General features: G+C 36.9%; 1 protein-coding gene across 7 annotated transcripts in view; it reads left to right on the top strand.

The window, feature by feature from the left end:
- The window catches only part of PIEZO2 (piezo type mechanosensitive ion channel component 2), a 317,797-nt gene that overhangs the window by 269,633 nt on the left and 31,839 nt on the right, over window positions 1–16,325 (top strand). For 5 of the 7 annotated variants that reach the window (XM_068932155.1, XM_068932156.1, XM_068932159.1 and 2 more), the window contains 5 exons: window positions 3,143–3,246; window positions 5,332–5,430; window positions 7,909–8,020; window positions 9,764–9,829; window positions 12,976–13,142. In XM_068932155.1, coding sequence (XP_068788256.1) covers window positions 3,143–3,246; window positions 5,332–5,430; window positions 7,909–8,020; window positions 9,764–9,829; window positions 12,976–13,142 — 548 coding nt within the window. The remainder of the gene's footprint in view (window positions 1–3,142; window positions 3,247–5,331; window positions 5,431–7,908; window positions 8,021–9,763; window positions 9,830–12,975; window positions 13,143–16,325) is intronic. The other 2 variants (XM_068932160.1, XM_068932161.1) reach the window with 1 other exon arrangement.

Below are 16,325 nucleotides of genomic sequence, written 5' to 3' on the forward strand. Positions count from 1 at the left end.
CATCTTTGATCAAGGAAATCAGCTATGAACTATTTAACAACTACTGGAAATTATATAAATATTCAAGTGTATATCACTGATCAGAGTAGAATATGAACGTGTATATTTTGCCTGGTCAGTTAGTATAACAAGAGTTACTCCCAGTGATATTTTTACACATCTACCTACTCCTTTCTTTATCTGTGTGTATCTATTTGTAACTCCAGGGTATATATTTGCCAATAGTATTTAACAGAATCTCATATGCTTATTTCTATCAAGTCACAAGTAGACTATGCCTCTATTTTTATTTTTCTAAATGACACGTTGCCACTTTTGAGAGACCTATCCTTTTTCAAAAGCCTTATGAAAACAAGCTTCTTTTCATGTAGTTTCATTCAGAAAACAATGATAAAAGATCAAAACTATGATTTGTGAGTTTTTACTGCAGAATTTCAGGCTATAGTGACTTTAAAGGAATGGGATATGGTCTCTTGTTTATTCACCACAGGTTTTGTAGTAAGAACTGCTCAAAGAGAGACATGGACTTTGGTTCTCACTCATTTCACCCTCATTATGTAACGTTCTTAGTAGGCGACTTGCATTTTGATATGTAAGCAGTGAGCATTCTTGGCATTATTTATTGCAATAATGCAAAACCTTGTGGGAAACATCATAGACCCTGATCCTGCAAACAGTGATTGCCTGCCATGTGGCTTACTTTCACATTCACTAAAACATGGCAGTTACAGTAGATGTTCACAGGCTCACAAACTGGAAATAGACTGATATTCCCCATCTAAGGTCTATGCTTTTGAAACACTCTGCTCTAACTCTGTAGCATTCTGCCGTACATGGCTGTTTCTTCTTTTATAAATGGGTTTTTGATTGTGGTTGTATATATGCTGTTGAGGAGCTGGGTTGCTGAAGCTTTGAGTTTTATACCAGTTCTGCTATTTGTTAATTTAGATTATTATTGTCATATTTTAGCACTAGTTTTAAGTTATTCTGCTGAAAGATGCCTCATGTTGTATAACATAGGAAGTAAAGATATAATCTGGGGACTGAGTAGTTCTTTTGGGAAACATGCCTGAGGGTTTTCTCATTGACTCTCCTTGCAGGGAGATACAATTCCTTCTGTGCTTGTGGATTAGATACAGAGCCCCACAAAGATCAGCAGGAGCCAGGGCCACCTACTCAGAGGTCCTTGGCTTCTGCCGGGGCACAAGAGTTGTGTTTGTTGGAGCGGTAAAGACAAAGCACAGGGGGGTTCTGGGGAGCTCTTTCCCTCTGGATACAAGGAGGTGTTATTAAAATAACTTCTGCAGGACTCCCCTCCTGCCTCCTCCATCTCATACCACAAGGAAAGCCTGCAAGTCCCTGTTCTCAGTAGGAGAAAGTCCCTTTGTGCAGTAAGAAAGGGGACTCCTGAGTCCAGTCTGGCCATGAATTATTTTACTAGTAAAATTTGGTCTCTTTAATAATCCCTATAGGTTACTAACATGCTTCTTATACCATATTGATGTGCACAAGAGCGCATTATTGCTATTCAATCATACCTCCCGCTTTAGTTGAAATGCTGTTGTAAAGGAAGTGTAATTGCTACATTAGGGTGCTCCCTTGGATATACTTTAACCTAAGCGTTTTGGAGGGAGATCATTTTCTGTATGTTTTCTTCTGTCTCAGGGGCTCCAAGTCTGACTGGATGCTACTCTGAGACTTTAGAGAACTGCAATACAATATGTGATTCCCCTAGATGTCAGACCTCATCCTGCTGATCTTTCGTGTGGACAATTTCCATAGATCAAGATGACATATTTTTTTCTGAAAGAGAACTGCAGACTATTGGCTCATAAAATACATACATCTCTTTAATATATTTTAAATGGACATTCTTAGAAGGGCCTATACCAAATAATTAACTTAAACTTGAACGAAAAAAGTTCCAAGCCTCTTTTTTTTTTTTTTTTTAACCACAGTTTAGCAATTAGAACTGCTGAAGTGGACTCTCTGTCCCTCTGTAGGGGTTTCATTGATGTTGAAAGTCATACTTCTATGCGCATTATATTCTCTGTGAGGGAATTTTAGATACTGAAGTTATGATCTAATGGAGTTCTGGCAAATTTCACAGTGGGCTTGCCTTGAGGTTCCTGCTATAGATATTTGTGGCCACCTAGGTGCAAAGGATCTGTACAGAATTGAAGGTATGATTGAATAGAATTAAGGCTACTGTTAATTTTCTAGAAACCTATAATGAGGGTTAAATGCACCTATATTACAAACATGTATTGCTCCATATATCCAGATTGTGTGACGTTTCATCTAAGTAACCATTTCAGCTTTAATGTGGAAAATTATTTACCAGTCTTCACTGCTGAATGTTATGCTACGATTTTGATTTTCCTCTTGCTTATTATCTTATTTTTCATTTCTTTTGTTTCCCTTGTTCATTTATATAGGCGTGTTACTGTTTGAGAAATAAAAACATTGGTTCTGTTCAAGGATATAAGGCCTAGCTTATTCACTGTGCATCTTTATTGTTTCAAGGTTTCAGATTCTTTCTGAATCCATGGGCAAAAAATTGAAACTCATTTGTGATCATGTTACTAGTATCCAAGTGATTTGTTTTAAACAAACCAAGGTTTTCCATTACCTCATCAAAGCTTAAAAGTTTGAAGAAAACAATAAATAATACTATCCCATTGTGAAGTTTAAAGGATACTTTAGCATTTAAAAGCAGTTCTGTATTTTTTGTCCAGTGGTACTGTTTATGTAAATTCATTTACTTACCCGCTGGGCTTTTTTTACTTGCTCAAGTAACCATCAATTCTTAATTCATTTAGATTTAACTGTCATTTTTTCGAAAATATTTAACTTAGTAACTTGATGTACTTCAAGCTTTTTCTTTACATTTTGCCATTCCATTTTCTTCTCATGGTGATGTTTTCCTAAGTATAGTGTTTGTATAGTTCTAATTCATGCCCAGAGTATCACACAGACTAACATCAAATAAGTTGCCTGATACCTATTCGTTTCTCTTTCTTCTCTGTTTTCACCTCTCCTGATTATGAATTCTTGAATGACTGGCTGACTGTTCATAGGTCTTGGGGCAGTTCAGAAGAGAACTTTTTAAAAAAATAAGAAAATATTTTGTTTCACTTAGTGGTCAGAAGTGGAGATTATTATTTGTTTGAGACGGATAGTGAAGAGGAAGAGGAAGAGGAAAAAAAGGAAGAGGAAGAGCCTCGGAAAAAATCTGCATTCCAGGTACTTTATAGTAATTATTGGGCAGCTGACATTTGAAATAAAATTTAGGCTTCTCACATCATCTCACAGACACATATGTTAAAACAGCCAGCACATCTAAATAGACTTGAAGTGTTTTGGAAATGAAATTTCTTGGAAATTTAAGGTGCAAGTTTGCCTACTTTAGGCATTGCCAAATTCCTGCATTGCAAGAACTGTACTAAAATCATATCTGCACTAATTTGTGCCTAAAGAATACAAAAATAAAAAAATAAAGCTCAGAATCTGAGCTTTATTTTCCTATGTTGCAAAAAAGACAAGCAAGGAAGCTATCTTGCCTTTGGCATTGCTATAGATTGCTTGGATGGTTTTCTGGTTCTGAACAGATGCTACCAGTCCATGAAGAAATGATCCCTGCAGTAAGTGACTTCTCATGGAAAAGAATACATACTTACAAAATTATTTATTTTTGCTAGTGATCCTGGTGCTCCAGAGAAATGTATTAATGGGTTGTAAAGAGCTTAGCGTTAATATTACACAAGGAGACGACATTACTTTCTCTCGTTTCTTTTTTCAGGTTAATGTTAATTAATATGTCTGCATTTTTAAGTAATGGACCATGCTGAAATAAGAGGATATTGTTGTGTTAAAATGTGCATGAAATTACTGCTTTCCTCATTAGTTCATTCCTAGTAAATATAATACTTTTCAGACCCATGTATGTTGGATTGCTTTATTTTTTTTAAGGTTAAAGTTTTCGTTATTGAAAGATTTTTCAGAAATACCCCAGAAATTTTTGAGGTCCTTCACTCTGAGGTGTCAAGCAAATAGGTAACTTTTTCCAGCAGGGTATTCCCATCCAGATGCAAGCTCATGTCACTGCGGAACTGGTGCATTACTAAAAGCCTAGCTCAAGCATGAGTGATCGACTGCCTCCGTGCTGCTCTGTTTCTTATGCCCATAGCTTTCAAACAAAGCTTCCCAGATCACATTACAGAATTACAAGAATAAATATGTAATTTAATTTAATTAATGGACACAATGTGCCACAGTTTATATGCTTAGATTATATTCGTAAATGTTCAGTACTTTATAAAACTGACTGAATGGTAATGATATAGAAAGATTCTTTTCTCACCTTAAAAAAGGCAAAACCAAATCTGAATGGAGTCTAATGTGATAAACAAGATTTATTTTCTAACATTTACACTAATTTGTGTATATTTTGTATTTAACTCACCTTGGACAATAAAAGAAACTTATGAATTTCTCGATCACTTTTCATTCTGCTTCTCACACAAGTGTAGAGGAAAGATAATATTTTAGTTCCTGCTGACTTTTTAAGGCATTGACGACAACATTTTGTTAACATTTATTGGTGCCAAGCGCTGAGATTTTTAAAAGTTCTAAACTTGACGTCAAAAGCTAATAAGATTCTTTCATTTACTCTGATTTTTTTTTTTTTTATTTATCTTATTTTTTGAAGCCCAATTCTGAAACCGTTTATCTGAGGGTGGAGGATCTGGTCTTTATTTCAGAACTCTGGCCAGACGTTCTGTATAGGTGGCCAGTTCTCCATGTGCAAAATGAAGCTCTTAGATGGCTTTATATAGGAGGGGAATTGTCTGGAGCAGCAAATTAACGTTTGTTTATGAAGAGCTCATTCATCGTTTGGTCATCATACTTTATATACCTTCCATCACCATGCACATGGACTTAATAAAAATACTAGGAAAGTGAACTTTGTTGTAGAGCCTGCTAAGGAATTATTTCTGATTGCTGATTTTTCTTTTAGTGTAAATTGTCTGTAACAGTCACCTTAAGAGATCACAGTGATATCCTCATTGGAATTACCACTCTAAGGGTTTACATTTATTGAACTGGAGATAACATATTCTTTAGCTTGAAGATTTATTAGGTAATGCAGGCAGTTAAGAATCATCTCATTGAAATTTTATTGTGGACCTCTCACATGATCCTTTTTCATATTGTAGTCAATGAATGTAAATTCCATCTTAATAATCTAGATAGAATCATGCAGTAGATACTTTTTATTAATATTTTCATGCTTTCTACTAATTTCTCTTGCTTTGTCCTTCTTTATAGAGAGCTATTGGGAAATTTGCTTCAGCCATTTTAGCCTTGCCAAAGTCTATCCTTAAACTGCCCAAAACTATTCTTCAGTATTTAATCAGAGCAGCAAAGGTATTTGCCGTTTTGCAAGTGCTCAGTATGTGACCCATCCCATAGATCCTGGTGTAATGTATACCTCTATCCTTGTCTGCATTTTCCTCTTATATGAATGATACAAAACTAATGACAAACAAAACTTCATTCCTAGTTTACATTCCTATAATGCGTTTCATACAAAAAAAAGCTGTCTATCTTCTCTTAAGTGCAGCCCAGAGAGAAAATGCAGACCCAAATTCTGATTTTCTTCTGATATCGCTGTATAAGATGATCACATCAGGTTGCATGTACCTTATGGACACTGTGGTAATTACTCTCAGAAAGCTGGTAGAATATTTGAATCACCTAGTAAAACACGCATTCCCTTCCAAAATCCTTTTTTTAGCTCTCGACTTCTCTGGCCTTCATCATCAGCAGAGAGATTTGTGCATCTTCAACATTTTCTTTCATCTTCCTCAAATACAGTTAGCATTTCCCACTTTTGAGTGGTGTTTATGACTTTACACTCCATATATGTAACATGATATGCATCAGGAGTGATGCATTACAGATTGGGAACACCAACTTCAAAGCCTAACAGACATTGAATGTTAAAATTTGTCCAGTGTTAAAAATCTAAAGCAATACATATGGAAGCAGCCAGGCAGCACTTAAAGTATCCCCCTGCTTAACGTTAAGTAGAGGTATACTAAATTTAACAATCAAATGTCCTTTCTTCATTCTAACCTGCTACCCTCTTCCACATCTGCCTTTTATCTCTAATGTCTTTATTCACCCTATGACTGTGACTAGTACACAGCTTCTCAGCTAACTGTTCAGTAGTAGATCTTGACAGTAACTTTTGGTAAGTAACATGGTGTTAGTTCACTTAACTAACACTATTCCCTGAGATCACCTTCATTAGGTGATCAGCTATTAAAAAGCAGAGAGAAACCAGTGCCTCTGGTCCCACACATTTTGTCACGTGGTGCTTGTTTTGGATAAATCAGATATACAAAAATAAGTAAATATACAGACCTTGAGAGATTTGGAAGATCTTATTAATGGTGACAAAATAATTTCCTCTCCACTATTACTTACAGTCACAAATCAGAACTAAGTGCTTTTCCCTTTTGAATTCAGTAAAAGTCAGTCTGACTGCTTAAGAAAATTGCTTTTACTGTTCCGAAGCAATTTATGCATACGAATTTAAAAAATATAAATAAGCCAAATAAAAATGTACTGTTCTCTCCTGTAAGGGACAGCTCCAGCTTTGCTGAGATACACGTGTGTTTCTGTCATTGTGTGCATGTTTGTCTTGTGAACTGAAGAGTTGTTTTATTAGTTTGCTTTATTTTTATCATCATGCGTGAAATTGTGTACTCCTCTCCCCAGTCGCTGTCATGAATTGGTATACTCCTCTTCCCAGTTTCTATCAACTGCATGTGTTGGTTAGAAATAGAAAACAATGCAATGCCAATCAAAAATTATTCTAATTTCTGAATGAAAGCATAAAAGGAACAAAAGCACCTCTTCTATCTCAAACAGTCTTGGAGAAAATTCAGTTATTTCAGTTTCTGCTACTCACAATTTTATGTTGTATGGGAAAAATAGGTATAGAGGTATTATTGCTTTTCTCTGTAACCTTCCCTTACAGCTTGAGCAGAGCTATTCAACCAGTTATTTTGTGTTAATAATACAAAATACAGCAGTGAAAACTCTGCTGTAGCATATATAAATATTTTGGACCAATTTCTTGCTTAACGTAGGCACGCAGATCAACAAACTGTTGATCTGAGTGAGTGTTGTGAGCAGGATTTAGCTGCATTAAATCCCCTTGATATAGGTAAGTATTGCTGTTTCTATTTTACAAATGAAAAACAGTGGCAGAAGGGTTTATGAGTGACTTATCTGAGCAGCAAAGGAAGCCATTGTCAAAATCAGGATGAAATTTGAGGAGTCCCTGGCTGCCAGGTTTGGGGCTGTGCATAGATTAGCAAATCGGTAAATGTTCCACTGAGATCTGCAGAGGGGGGAAAAGTCACCTGAAGTGTAAGAAATCCACAAGAACAAATACCTGCATTGGGGTATTACCACATCTTATGATGTTTTAGTTAGCTGATTACAACACTTTCTCTTAAAGTTTCCAGTACTCTGCATCTGGCCTGTAAAATGATAAAGTAGAAATATAAATTAAATTGAGAGATTCGGGTGAAGTAGTATATATACAACAGGGTATTAATTCTCAAAGTTCAGACCATACATTTTTGTGGGTTCTGATGAAACTTGGTTCACCCACAAGTGTTTTCAGATTTGGTTTTATGCTAGCAAAAATAGCGTATGAAAACTCGGCAGATCTGCATGGGAGGTGTTTGATTTGGGATTCAAAATATTTGCTTAACCCTGCAGATCTGAATGTGTTTGCTCAAACGATATAGTCCTGTTTGTGGTTTATTTTATGGCTTACTCTCAAAACATGAAGGACCTTGAAATAAATGAATTTATTCCTTCCAGTTTGTTTATCAAGCCTGGATTACTGATCCTAAAACTGCGCTACGACAGAGACGCAAAGAGAAGAAAAGGTTTGGCAAAGAGGACAAGCGAAGGCGAAAAGGATCTGGGGATGGTATGTACACTTCTGCATTTTAAAAAACGTACGCACATATTCAGTTCACTGCCTGTTGTTTCTGGCAACGAAAGGCAGCTGGGTATCAGAGAGAAAATACTCTCGGTTCTGCCTGAGTATTGGAAAAGAAGAAAAGAACTTGCTGCTGAAACATCCCTTTACGCGCCTTTAGCAGTTGCTTAATGCGAAAGTGAGTTTGCCTTTGGCTCTCTCTTCCTTCACCAGCCTATGACAAAGCCAGTCATAGTTATGTGCTTTCATTCTGCACAATACATGTCAGGAGAGAGAAAAGGGAAGAGGGAAGAGAGATGCGTGATTCCATGGAGTTGCCAGATTTATGCCCAGAGCTTTTGACAAATAGGTAGACTCAACACATACTTGACAACATCAGCTATATGAAAACATGTGCAGAAGAGGAGTAATTGCAAGAGAAAGCCATAAGCCTGTAAAGCCATAACCCTGTACAGCCAGTAGCATGGTACTTAATGGCATTTTCCCGGAGTATGGGAGCATAAACATCAGGTGTTTGGTCTGAATCAGACAGAGGAAGGATGTTAGCCTTTCACTCCCTCACCTCATAAAAAAAAAGAGTAATTTACTCTCTAGGTTTCCTGGAGTTGCTGAAAGTCTCTCATTTTGATAATAAATTCATGTGAATTCCCAGAGAAAGTTTTGAATTTGACAGACTTACATTTTCTGTTGAAAAATGGCTCCTGAAGAGCTGTATTTCAAGGAAGCTGTAATAAAAATTCAGTGAAATATTCACATAATATTTCTTTTTCCCACATTTCGTGTATTTTCCCCAAAAGACGCTTGAGTTGGCACATGGAGAAGAGCATCAAGAAATGTTTTTCAGTTTTCATGCTGTGCTTCTCCATGAGGTACCCGAATATTCAGGGGCAGCTAAATTCACAAAGAAATTCAGTAGGTAGCAAAAGAAAAACATGCGAGTGTTAATATTTTTTTACTGGTACTATAAAATCATTCAGGCCTCTGAAAAAAACAGTTTATAAGTGATTCACAGCTCTTGATTTTTTGCTGTTTTTTAAAAAAGGAGAGAAAATAGCATTGCAGAATTTTTTCTGATTAATAGAGATTTGGGGGGGAAGGGAGGCATTCAGGCAGAATCAGCTAGACTTCTCTATTTAGCATCTTCATTCTTCAGTGGCAGCATATTAGTTGGAGTTGCAATTTTAGGATATTAGATAGAAGGAGAGTCATTTGGTTGAGTTCTGTCTGTGACTCAACATTACTTCTGTTGCAAGCCTTAAAAAAAGCAAGTGGCAGTTGCTCTATATCAGCGTTGGATTCCCACTCAGTACATTCAGGTTATATGAGTTACAGGCAGGAGAAGATCAGAGCCATGAACAGGTTGCCTTTTGCAGAAGCTGAAAAAGTGAACTGTAGTGTGAGTTAGTGGAAAGAAAGTGGGGTTTTTGAGGGTGGAAACAGTGTAACTCTGAGAAATTGCATCAGCTTACACCAGCAGATGATCTTGCTCAGCAGGGTATCTAATAACAAAATGCTGCTGCAAATTACAAGAGAGGAGCGTTCATTTGTGGACTTTGTCTAACATTGAGAGGATTGTTCCATCACTTAGGTCCTTTAGAAATGGAAATCTGCTTTCTGTTATGGTGGTAGGTGAGGAAGCAATCACTTCTCCTCAGTAAGTATAATATTTTCAAGCTTGACTGGGTTTTATACCTGCATTTGTATGGATGTAACTTTCATTGCTTTCAATAGGTGCTGTTGATGGGGACTGTGAAGACAGTGAAGAGGAACCTGTCAAGAAGAAATCTGATGGACCAGGTAGGAAGGCAGAAAGAAGGTTACTCTGCTGTTACAGTGCGGTTGTGACCGGTGGGGTAAGCAGTGCTATTACAAAGAAACTAACGCATTCTTCCCACGCACTTTAGTAAATACACCTGCAGGCTCAAATGTGATCACTTGATTCATATTTCAATTATCTAATAACATATACCTAAGCTTAGCTTCCAGTCCAGAGTCCACTCAGGCCAGTTTTAAAATCTCCATTGATTTTGATGGTGTGCTATTTTTTTTATCAGCATAAAGACTTTGTATTTTTCCAATGTGTTTTAGCAAGCTAAAGATAATGCTTTTGTCCAGTACTGGCCATTTCAACAAGGTGGCAAATATCTCTTCTAAAAAATGACATTTTCTAAAGCTTACCCATTCTCATTCATAATCAGTCTGGAGGATGCTCAGAACTACGTAAGAAATCCCACCAGTCTGCAGGATCTTGCCCTGTTTTCTAACAGAAAGCTTTCCTGTACAGAGGTGCAGTGGACCCGAACTCTCCCATGGTGCGCTTGGACCTCTGTTTCTCACCAGAGCAAAAGGTGAAAATAGTCTCTTCTCTTAAATTCGTCTTGGTCAGGTCTTACTTTGAGTGAGACCTCATCTTCAAAAGCTGTTTTTCGTCTCTATTTAAAATTGGATCCCACAGTTTGAATTCCAGTTAGAATTGTATCCCTGAGTGAGCCACAGGGCAGAAGAGATTACGAGAATGTGAGAGATGTCATTAGTTTCTCAAAGAAATCATTACCAGTCTTTGTTGGTGGGGTTTTGTGGCCTTTCTTATATGCTGATTTCTTGTGATCTAGCCACCTGTGTTAAAACACTAAAATGAATCACTCACTCAGACATGTCACTCGGGAAATACAGTTGGTGCTATGCAGGAGTTAAGGAAAGGGAAGGGGGATTATAATTAATTTAGATTGGAAGTAGTCACTTTAAGGTGCTTTTTTGCCCATACCTAGGTACAATTCATTAAAAAAGATGGTTGGAAAAATTAGACAGTAATTGTTATGAAGCATTAGTATCATCATTAACCTTGGATCAAATCCTGTCTCACACTCTCAGGTAGAGAAGCAGTTGTTCTTTCTCAACATTTGACCCTTTAAGAATAACAATCTCTTGCAAAAATAATTATTTGTTTCCCTTTTTGAAGAGTTTTAGATGTAATCGATGCCCAAAAGATTATTTTTAAAAAGTTTCAGAGAAAAGCAAAGCTATCAGAACAGCTATAGCATCATTAAAAATGTATGCTAAGTAACCTCCAACCCAGAGAAGAAATGACCTTTCAGATTAGACTGGAAGTGCTTGGCAAAGCACTACAGTGAAGCCATGGCATACCAGTGGTGGTTGATGATAAAAGATAATTTTAACCTGAGAGCTGGCATTCTCCTAAAGTCAGTAGTACAACTAATATGCCAGAGAGAAAGTGTGCGTGTGTGTATGTGTTAAAAAAGGACATTTATATGTTGTATATTTCTGTATATGAATGCTACATTTTCCTTATGCCTATTTATAGTATTACCTCTGGAATTCAAAGGAAGTGAGTGTTCCTAGGAGTAGAAAAGGCTTTACCTTTAATATTTGCAATGGGAAGATTTTCTTGGCTTCAAGACCTGTACCTTAAAGTATACATGAATAAAATTTAAGCAGCTAAATCTTAAAATCTCTCCAATTCTAAATGATATAGAAAAGGCCTGAAAAAATTGCAGAGTATAATTGAAATAATGGTATGGCCAAGCGAAGGGGACTGAAGATTCGAAGATACTGGACTGGTTCCATGGCATTGCTTAGGCAAAAGATACTGCCATTTCACTATCCACTTTACAGGATTGTACCACCAGTGGGTTTTTCCACTTAGTTTCTCTCTACACATATGTTCATGCAGCCCTCTGCACCAACAGAGACACACGCTTGATCCCCTGTAGAAAATCTCTTGCTTTATTATAACCTCACTTTCGTATTCTTTGTGAAGAGCGAGTTCACATTCTGCAGGGTTTTGAGTGACATCTTGTGGTGCAGCTAAGAAAGGAGGTTGTTAAAATCATCATTGTGCTTTAGCACATACGTTGGCTCCTTAGTGTCTGCTTCTGACATTTTGTCCCTGCATGGCAGATTATTTGCCATTTTCTATTATCTTTTAGGCTGGTTACTCCAAAATTAGATCTTTATCCCAGAGCACTGAGTGCTCTGGAATTTGGAACTTAACAAACAGCTGGCTCATAGTTGCAAAGAAAATTTTTAGTATTTACGTAATGTTAAGAACTGTTTTATGGTGTATGTGTTTGTGAGTGTAAGAAAAACAGATTGAAAATGCTGCCTTTTTCAGGTGAGGCATGCAGTTGCTACAGGAACTGCTGAAATGAGAAATTATCTAGTGTTTGCTGCATTGAACAAAATAAAGCTGCGGTTGTTGATATAAACCCATAGCTTACTCATTGGAAAGTGCACTGTTTTGGCAAAATGCTATAAGAGAGTGTTCTATAAATGATTTTATGATTTCTGCTAGTTGATCTGAGATAGCTTATGACACAGTGCAGCTTATTTAAAAAAAATCTTCATAAACTGAGGTTTTGGAAACGGTAAATACAAAGAGGTGTGTTCCGGTGTTTGGAAAACTGAGTGAGAGTTACAGGCTATATAGGCAGGTTAAACTTTCAAACTCAGCTAGGTAAGGTTCAAGCGCAAACAGCAAACTCCACATGCAGCAAAAAGCACGCAAGGGAATAGACAGGTAAAGGACCAGCTCTACAGGCTGACTGAGCAGCCACTGAGAGCCCTGGAGCTGTGGATGTCGAGTAGCTCTCTGGAGATGCCCAAATCTTTGGGTTTCATTTTGCAGACCTATGCATATGGCGTCTCTCTAAAATGAAGGACTGTTTATATGACGGATGATTGCAGGATGAGGGAGTCACAGGGTAGAAAAGGGATTCCAGATGATAAGCCTAGACATACAGGCAGGAAAATGGACCAGACAGCCAAAAGGCCTCCAGCCATCTTCAGATATTCCTTTCTATGACAGAGTCTTGCAGCCTGGATTATAATTAGACAATAAAGGAAAACTAAAACTAACTCCAAGTAGAAATACAATGAAAGACATTTACATCCATTAACTCTCTGTTGCTTTTCCTCTCCCCTAGATAACATCATCAAGAGGATATTTAATATTTTGAAGTTCACTTGGGTCCTTTTCCTGGCAACACTAGACAGTTTTACAGCTTGGCTTAATTCCATCTCAAGAGAACACATCGATATCTCTACTGTGCTAAGAATCGAGCGCTGTATGCTGACCAGGGAAATTAAGAAGGTAACGCCTTTGGTCTTTTTCTTCTGCTAATGCCATTTCCAGCCCAGCAAAAAAAGAAAGGATTGTCTTTTGAGATCAGCTGGAGGCACTGTGCTAAGGAAAAAAATTATAAAAATCTCACTTATATACACATTTTAAAAATAGGTCTGGACTCTTCTACTGCTTGCTAATTTCTAAATATTAAAATAATATATTATTTGATTAATTACTTGGAGTTGAAACAGATAATTGGAAAAATAATTCTTTGAGAGACTGATGATAAGGATTTAGCTGAAAGACTCCTGCAATAAATTGCAGTTTTGAGAGGATGGAATAGATTCAAAAAGAGAGGAGAAGGTGTGGCATTTTAAACATCTCAAAAGTCGCCTCAGTCTGAATATTTTAGCCTTTTTGAAGAGCAACTTGCTATGGAAATGGTTGAAGATGTAGAGGCAGAATTTTCTTTTACTCACACTGAAGCTGTTTCGTCCCCCCAAACCAGGGATATATTAGTAGAACCCCTTATTATCAAAAATTAATGTTGACAGTGTAAGTAGAAATGTGTTTGGATCTTAAAAAGTATCACAGGTAGGTGAAACCGCCAAGTTGTATAAAACTCTCACAGGTTTTTTTACATATGTCACTAGCTACCCAGCTCCTTTTGGAAACCTGGCATAGAAGCCTCATTTTTAGTTCTTTTCATTCTTTGTTAAAATCTGCAGACTCTTTCAGAGATAAATAGGTCAACAGTTCATTATTAACCTTTACATTATAAAGCATCATACTGTCAGGCCACCTTGGATGTCTGCTGGCACAATAAGCAGGTTGCACGTGACCTCAGGAGATTCTGAGAACAGTCTTTTCTGATCAGAAGGGAATCTATACCCAGTATGGCCATGAGTCAAAGAGCCACGAAGAGAAGATCACTTCAGTATTAATGTTTAGTTACTATTATCTTCCTCTAAATGTCCAATAGAAACTAGATGACTTAAAAAAAAAAAAAAAAAGAGAGAGAGAGAGCGCGCGAGCAAAATAAACCTTGTATATTCAGGTTTGCTTGTAAGTGCTTATTTGGAATACCTCCCAGCTTGTGGCAATGAATAGCTTAGGGTACCCCAAATTGGAGATTACATCTGGACTATCATGGTTAATAGTACCAAGGTATCTGTATTCATGGAATTTATCTAATCCCTTTTTAACCCATTTTTAATGTTGGCTTACAGAAGATCCTGTGACAATGAATTCCATAGTGTAATTCCATATTATGTGGAAAAGTACTTCCTCTTGTTCGTTTTAAATCTACTTCCGATCATTTTTTGGGTCTCCTGTAGACCCTGTAGATCAAAGATGTGTAGATTACTTTCCCTCTGCTATTCCTGATTATGTAAATCTTCATGGAGTCCTCTCAGTCTTTCTCTTCCAAGTTAAAAAGTCCTATTCTGCTTAGCCTCTCTGTACATGCAATCCATTCCTGCCTCTGATCATTTTTATTGTCCTCCTTCATACCATTTCAAGATTTAATATGGCTTTATTGAGACTGGGTGACTAGAACTGCACACTATTTTCAAGGTGTGAGTGAAGCACAATTTTATACAGGGGTATGATGTGTTTTCTTTTTCTTTCTTAATAAGACCTAACAGTTAATGTCCTTTAATTTTTAGTGAATATTGACTGAGGCTTCAGGCTGATTCCAAGACTTTTCAGAAGAAAAAAGCCAACGTAAAGCCTGTCATTGTGTATTACACAGTTTACTTTTTTTTTTTTCCCGATTGCATTTCTCTGCACTTGTTGGCACAGAATTTCATTTGCAGTTTTTTACTACGTAACTTAGTTTTATGAAGTTTTTTAAGAGTGCTTCAACCAACCTTAGATTTGACTATCCCGGATAAATTTTTTTCAACTGCAAACTTTATCACCTTGCTATTTTCCTCTATAGCCAGATTATTTATGAATATGCTACACAGTAAAACTCTTTGGGAGGCCCGTTTGATGACCTTCCTCCTTTGTGAAGACATACCACTTATTTGTGCCCTTTGTGTCCTGTCTTTCAGTGAAGGATAATTATATGAGATATAGTCCACTTTATTTCATGGCAGCTTAATTTCTTACAAGGGTCATTAATTTCTCAGGATCAATCCTGAGGCCATGTTTAAGGATTGGTATCACCTTCTCTTCCTCTCGCACTTGGGCTATTTCATGTGTCAGTTTCTGCAGAGCTCTTTGGTGAGCATTGTCCAGTCACTGTTCAATGTATTATTTTAAAACATTTTCTATCAACACTTGAGTTTGAAACAATTCCTCAAACCTGTCTTTAATAAAATAATTACTCCACTTGTTCCATGAGATTCAAGTCATTCCATTGGGAATCTCAGTGACTTTCTCTGTAATCAGCACAGATGCAGTTTTTCTCCTGCTGCCTTAGCTCCCTGAAGAGTTATTCCTCTTTATGCCTTGATCACCTATTGACACCCTGGCTTTCTGGCCGCTGATTCTTGTGATATACTAGAAAATGTTAATGTTACCTTCTGTAATCTTCGGTAACATTTCACAGGCATTAGTACGATCCTGGTTTTATGGTCAAAAATCCAGCTTTCATACTATACTTTTGCTATATATGTTGAGTCAATTCTATCCACAGAGATTCTGTGGTAATCCTGATAAAATTAACTTGTTAAACTTGTTTGGCTTTATACTTTTAGATCTGCACCATCTCTTTCCCAAGCTATTTCCATTCCATTATTTCTATAGAATTTATACTGTGGTACTAGATCATCACAAGAGATGCTCCTTTTAACCTCACATCTCAGTAGTCACTGCTGTTTCAGCATCCTCACTTAAAATCAGCTGATTCTCACTCACCACTTCTTAGTTTTTAAAGTTGTAACATTTATGTAGGGGCCAGAATAACTGCCTATTTTATAGTCCTTATTTATTTGGGACCTTATTTTGTTTGTTCTTCATTACTTCTCACCTGAAAGTTATTGAGCTTTGCCTATATTTCTTTGCAATAGTTTTTTTTTTCCAATTTTATGTACCAGTAACCTAATGCTATTTTGATTAGAGTAGAGCCCATCCTTCCTTGTATAGGCTTTTATGTGCTGCTTCAGTCCTAATCTTCTGGTACGGAGGACCCTTCAAAGAATATCCCCAGGTTGTTAGCTTTAAAGATAGCAAGTTAAATTTTGCTTCCAGGATATTTCCTTC

The sequence above is a fragment of the Struthio camelus genome, chromosome 2 (genome assembly GCF_040807025.1).
Source record: "Struthio camelus isolate bStrCam1 chromosome 2, bStrCam1.hap1, whole genome shotgun sequence".
In the NCBI taxonomy this organism is placed as follows: Eukaryota; Metazoa; Chordata; class Aves; order Struthioniformes; family Struthionidae; genus Struthio; species Struthio camelus.